Source organism: Bicyclus anynana, chromosome 2, assembly GCF_947172395.1.
Source record: "Bicyclus anynana chromosome 2, ilBicAnyn1.1, whole genome shotgun sequence".
Classification (NCBI taxonomy): Eukaryota; Metazoa; Arthropoda; class Insecta; order Lepidoptera; family Nymphalidae; genus Bicyclus; species Bicyclus anynana.
In genome coordinates this window covers 5,151,473-5,157,766 of record NC_069084.1, presented here as the reverse complement: position 1 = coordinate 5,157,766, position 6,294 = coordinate 5,151,473, and the positions used below count along the sequence as shown (strand labels likewise).

Sequence of the window (6,294 nt, the reverse complement as noted above, 5' to 3'; positions counted from 1 at the left end):
ATCATAATATTTTATACACTTAAGGTTTTCCATAGCAGTACAGAACAAAACACTTACAATAGTACGTGGGCCTGCTCCAAGGTTGCCAGCTATCTCCAATAGTTTTCAATATAGTTCAATCAACAATGAAAATAAATAGGGTTATTGGCTTAAAATCGTAATAAACTGCCATTACTCTACTTTACTACAGAATAAATAGTCCTAAATTGCCTCTTTTACGGACTGCTATAATAATAGCGACAGGCGATAAAGAGGATCTCTGATATATTTTTAAATGGTGAAAATGCAAAATCACTCTATACTGAGCGTAACAACTTACTTTTGCAGTGTTAATGTGTAGGCCAACATACTTTTCAACTCTTATATTTTACTAGTATTGTTTATAGGCTGATAAATAATTAACAAAAAATGATAAGCCCACATTTAAGCTGAAGATTAGATCCCAACGTTGTTCGAAATCCATTCACGCGAGTTCACTCGCACTTGTACCGTTTTTAAAAAAAAATGCATTCACGATATACAATCGGTCAAAATTGGTTAATCTACTCCACGGACATTGAGAAGACAAGTTGCACGTCGATTCTATGTCTACGATCGCAAACTGTCTGTGTGCCTTACTATATCAAAAGCCAAACGTTATATCAAAAACAGGCAAACTATTTTACTTTTTTCTATTTCTATTTGAAAAGAATTTTTTTTTTTTTAATTAAATTAACTATTCGAAAAGTACACACTTTTTTAGTTTGTCTTTTAATTTTTTTTTTAGTTTGTCCTCCTCACCTTTGATGATGCAGTTAACGTCAATAACATGGTGCTATACCGCAGCTTACTCGGGAATCGTCGGAGCTCCAACAACTGTCCTGTTGCGGCCACCTTCTTCGTGAACCACGAATACACCGACTACACTCTGGTCAACGAGCTGTACAATGCTGGCCATGAAATCGCTCTCCATTCCATCACTCATCAAGTCCCGACCGACTATTGGAGGGATGCTGACTACGCCACCATGATGAGAGAGATTGGTGACCAACGAAGTCAGATTGCTCATTTTGCGAATATTCCCATTAACACTGTCCACGGTAAATTTTTTATTTGTATTCATCATTTATCAGCCTATTTTAAGAGCCCACTACATTTACGGGCCAGAGATTATATCCACTTTTTAAATGCAGTTAGGCTGGTTTAGACGATAATGTTTCATTTTGTGACGACCACTACCACATGTTTATAATAATGATCATGATCAACAGGCTTAACGTGCGCTTCGAGGCATGGCATAGAGATTTTCCACCTTAAATTGTATGCAAAAAAAGTTTTAGTAATTCAAATAAACGTAATAATTTATCAAAAGCAGTAAATTCAGTAACAATGAAGAAAAACATTTTGAAATACATAACATGTTTTACATTTCAGGTGTTCGTTTACCGTTCCTCCAAATGTCTGGAAATGCTTCCTTCCAAATGATGGCCAGTGCCGGACTTACTTACGACATAAGTTGGCCCACCAACGCCCTTAGAGAGCCGGGTTTATGGCCTTATACCCTCAACTTTAGATCGACTCAAGACTGTGTAATCCCTCCGTGCCCAACTGCATCAATTCCTGGTCCATGGGTCATTCCCATGATCACCTGGACTGATTTGCAAGGACTACCCTGCTCAATGGTCGACAATTGTTTCCACCAGTAAGTAAATTTTATATCCCGACCTAGGACTCCATTTCAATCATCAATAATTAATGGAGCATAATGTTAAAATTATTTATCATCAGCCCTCACGGAGCGGATCAAGAAGGCTGGTTCCAGTTCATCATGCGCAACTTCCAGAGACACTATAACGGAAACCGTGCGCCTTTCGGCTTCTACGTACACGAATGGTTCGTCCGGATCAATCCTGGCCTCAGATTTGCGTTGGAGCGATTCTTAGATTTCCTCAGCAACCTCGATGATGCATTCATGGTAAGCTAGCGTCTCTACTGACAACACAAACAAGACAGTATTCAAAAAATCTCTGCAGAAGAAGTTAGCATTTCGATTCTTTTTAAATCCACTTCTTCTTAAAGTGTCTCTTCTAAAAAGGTCGTCAGTTTTTGACAAATTAAATCGTAGACACAGTGTTTTTCTTGAACTAGTAGCGAAGGTTTTTCAGCATGAATGTTTTCTTCTTGCTTCTTTTTCTTCATTTTACCTTTGATGAGTCATACTTTTAGTGCCCCGGTATTCTAACTTTATATAACTATCATAAGGTATATGAAACGATTGATCGATTGATCGATTTTTCATACATATTAAATTCAAAATATTCTGCTGCATTGTCTTGATCCTGCAAAAAAAGATACAAGTACTAATACACAGAGATATCCCATTGGATAAGTCCTCCTCTCTGATTCGGAGGGCAAAGGTTCTTATCCGGTCCAGGGAATGCACCTCTAACTTTTCAGTTATGTGCATTTTAAGAAATTAAATTTCTCGTCCCCTAACTGGTGAAAGAAAATCATTGTGAGGAAACCTGCTTACCGAGTTTGTATGTGAAGTCGGACAATCTACATTGGGTCAGTGTGTTGAACTATTAGCCTAACCCCTCTCATTCCGAGAAGAGTTTCCTGCTCAAGAGTGAGATAAATATGATGATGATGACTAATAATAATAATATGCTCCCGACCGACCTTCGGTCACGGCGGCTAATCTCATGGTGAGATTAACCATGTACGCAGGAGATATTATAGTGCACAAGTGTGTGCGCAAGCACAGGTGCACTCTCTCTTCTCTCACTCTCGAAATCCGATGGGACGGCAGACCGACACGACCGGTGAGAGATCAGGCGCAGGACCGACGGCTTTACATGCTCTCCGAGGCACGGGGGTGTACTAACACCGCCAACTTCCCAACTCCAGGCTGCTATTAAGATTTTCCTTGTAAGAAAAATCCCAATAACCTATTTTGTTTTTGTTGGCCTGACCCGGGATTCGAACCCTGGACCTCATTGTCCGTAGCTGAACCAGCTAACCACGGGACCAATGAGGCAGTTAAATACATGTATATTATATTACAGGTCAACGCCAAGGAAGTGGCTAACTGGGTGCAGAACCCTGTCTCAGTCAACAATTACCGTCAGAGACCATGCAGGAGCCATGTGCGTGCCCCATGCAGCGCCACCTTCTGCGGACCCTTGCGCGCTCCTGCCGACAACGTATGATGCAATATTTATATTAATTACTATTTGCTCTCTCTTTGGCTCCATTACCATCATCATATCAGCCGAAGGACGTTCACTGCAGGACATGGGCCTTTTTAAGGACTTCCAAACATGACGATCCTGCCCCTGTAGCCAAGCCAACGTCGATTCTGTTTCTACGATCGCAAACGCTTCGAAAACTAGAAAATTGTATAGGAATGACAGATCTTGATCATGTGACATATACATTTTTCTAGTTTTCGAAACGTTTGCGATGCTTTATGTACAATTATTTGACAGAAATATTTCGTGTGTACAGGGAACCTTAGATTAACCTGGAAAGGATAAGGGCTCCTGCACATGGGCCTCCGGCCACAACCACAAAACGCCGCTACCGGCATATTTCCTGTAGTTTTCATACATTTTATATGGACTCGCCGCACACGGTTGACGCAGGTGACCGCCACACGTTAGAATCGCCGCTGCTCGCTTCTTGTGGCCCGCACCAGCCACTAAACGTCGCCACACGCCACTCACGCGATTCCGCATTCTCTCTTATCTCTGTAAACCTGTTGGAGTCGAAAAGTATCTACCTAAGACCGCAAGTGTCGACCACCGGCCACAAGTGGCTGTAGCGCGCTTCAGCTACTTTTGTGGCCCCTTCTTGCTTCTTGTGGCGGCGTTTTTGTTGTTGTTGGCCCGTGTGCGGTGACACTAAAGTAAAACGTCTCTAATTTCCATTTTCACTTATTATATTTACAGAAAAACTACTACATGCAGGTGTGCAGCAGATGCCCGCGAGTCTACCCCTGGATTAACAACCCCCTTGGATTGTAAAAGAGAAGATACACTGATAACTAGCGGCCCAGTCAAGCTTCGCTTTGACTTCTTCAACTTGACAACTTCACCCCATTGGCTAGTACTACCTAAGCAACTAATAAGCTATAGCTATATAGACGACAAACAGAAACTTTAGCCGCTTATAATATATGGGTTGGCAATTATTTTGACCGTCATCAGTCAGTCAGATTCTGTAAATTTTATAATTGACAGAATCAAGACCGGGAGCCGCAGCAGAAAAAACTGAAACCGGTAATTTACACATATATCTCTGACTGAGAGTTACTTAATTGTTCCTTTAGCCGGGGATACCCTTGGGACATGGAGTCGCAGTGCCAAAAAAATCCCCGGATCATTTTACCGCGGCTAGTTGACAGAAGCTGACTCATTTTTGCACAAAGGATCAGCCTGGCTATCTAGGGCGAGAAATGAAGCCAGTATTCTAGCCACAATACAATGTGGGCATAATTTGTATAGTCATTAGGATAAGTTAGTTTAAGTTCCGTTGTATTCTTTTTTTTATTTATAAAAATAATATTAAATGCACCATGTTTAAAAAAAATATAATTAAATAAATCTCCCGAATAAATGAAGATGTTTAAGGAGCACAACGCTGTGTTATTTACCACCCCACTGGTTATTTGAGTTTCTATTTATGGCTACACCCCTTAAAGGTCCACATATTCTATATACTATTATAAAGAGGAAAGATTGTTTGTTTGTTTGCATTGAATAGTCTCTAAAATTAATGGACAGATTTGGAAAATTATTTTGCCATTATTATCCTACATTCCTACATTATATCCTACATTATATCCTACATTATATATATCCTACATTATCTCTACCCTGATAAACTTAGGCCATAATTTATCACCGTAATCCCACGGGAACGGAAACTGCGGATGCAATTGCGTGACGTCTGCTAGTAGTAAAATAACCACGTCTCCTAGACTCAGATGTGTTTATTTACAGCACTTGGCCGCCTTTGCTCCTACTTTCTAGGGTATGGGATCGTATAGGTATCTGTTCCAATTAGAGTTCCATCATTATCAACCCAATCAATCAATTTTATATCAATTTATATTAAAGAGGATAGATTTGATTGTTTGCATTGACTACTGGACCTATTTGAAAAATGATTATTTCTCCGTTATAATCCTACGTCAAGCAGTGATGTAAGTGAAAAAAGTTCTTATCTAGAGTAAGCATTATACATACAAATTGCCAGTTGAATAAATGCCACTGATTATAATTATCCCTGATGAACATAGGCTATGTTTTATCCCCGTATTCCCACGGGAACAGGAACTACGCGGGTGAAACCGCGGGCGGGTTACTCATAACCTAGAAAATAATATTATTAATTTAGTTTAGTATACCTTTAGCAAAACAATCTATATAGGCATCAATGATACAAATTAGTATTACCTATTGACTATTTATTTTTGCCCTAATTCATGATGATTACGATTAAAATCTACAATGCCAAAATATTCATTGGAAATCAGGAACCGATCATAGATTTATAATTGTGATATCACTAATGCCCTTTAATGTGTTCCTTTAGTAAACGTATAGCCCAGTCAAAATCGACACATAAATCTCTAAATTCGCAAAACTTGTGACTCTGACATTTTAGCACGTTGTTTGAACCCATTATGGCTATGTGTATCGTTGTTTGCAGTTTTCATCTCTTAAAGAGTAGTGGAAAGAACAAAAAAGCTGGTAAATTGAAACAAAATACTTTCAAAGTGCCGTAATCCAATAACCAAACAACCTATACAATTTCCATTGGGCTTAATTTAAAAGTGCTCTTACAACGATAAGGAATGGCGTTAGAAGAAAAATGCGCGGATAAGGACATAATTAGAACCTGAAAAAAATCGCAGTTTTTCGTGTGTTTTTCTACAAATTTTTCCAAAAATTTTTGAGAGTTGCAAACTTGGGTAGGTACATACGAGTAGTTCAAATAGGCCTATAAACAACGTCTTGAAAATAATCTAAGATATGTAGGTTTTGTAAATTTATTATTTGACTGGCCTAGTAAAAATGTTATCGAAATTGTCTATTGTAATCTTATCTAATGCATCCAAAATACGCCGAATCGATAATAACATTTTTTATTATCCATCGAAAGTGCAATATTACGTAAATTGATTTATCTTCCTGGGAAATTATACCAAGATTTATCGATAATCTATCAAATTATTTTATCTAGGTGCTTCTAAACTATGTATAAGGTTGATACAAATTCTGTTATGAGATGTAATTGTAAACCAAA

At 38.8% G+C, this 6,294-nt stretch overlaps 1 protein-coding gene across 1 annotated transcript; it reads left to right on the top strand.

Annotated features, from left to right (window-relative positions):
- Positions 1 to 763: 763 nt before the first annotated feature.
- Positions 764 to 4,594, top strand: LOC128198960 (chitin deacetylase 8-like). Its single transcript, XM_052886969.1, has 5 exons — positions 764 to 1,079; positions 1,414 to 1,681; positions 1,768 to 1,954; positions 3,048 to 3,185; positions 3,933 to 4,594. Exons 1-5 carry the CDS (start codon positions 809 to 811, stop codon positions 4,005 to 4,007), a joined length of 939 nt encoding a protein of 312 aa, XP_052742929.1. The 5' UTR covers positions 764 to 808; the 3' UTR covers positions 4,008 to 4,594.
- The last annotated feature ends 1,700 nt before the right edge of the window (positions 4,595 to 6,294 follow it).

Bases quoted from the DNA above. Each gene is read 5' to 3' on its own strand.
- LOC128198960 (XM_052886969.1), top strand. From the start codon at position 809: ATGGTGCTATACCGCAGCTTACTCGGGAATCGTCGGAGCTCCAACAAC. The intron at 1,080-1,413 runs GTAAATTTTTTA...TTTACATTTCAG, and splicing joins TCCCATTAACACTGTCCACG to GTGTTCGTTTACCGTTCCTC. The intron at 1,955-3,047 runs GTAAGCTAGCGT...ATTATATTACAG, and splicing joins ACCTCGATGATGCATTCATG to GTCAACGCCAAGGAAGTGGC.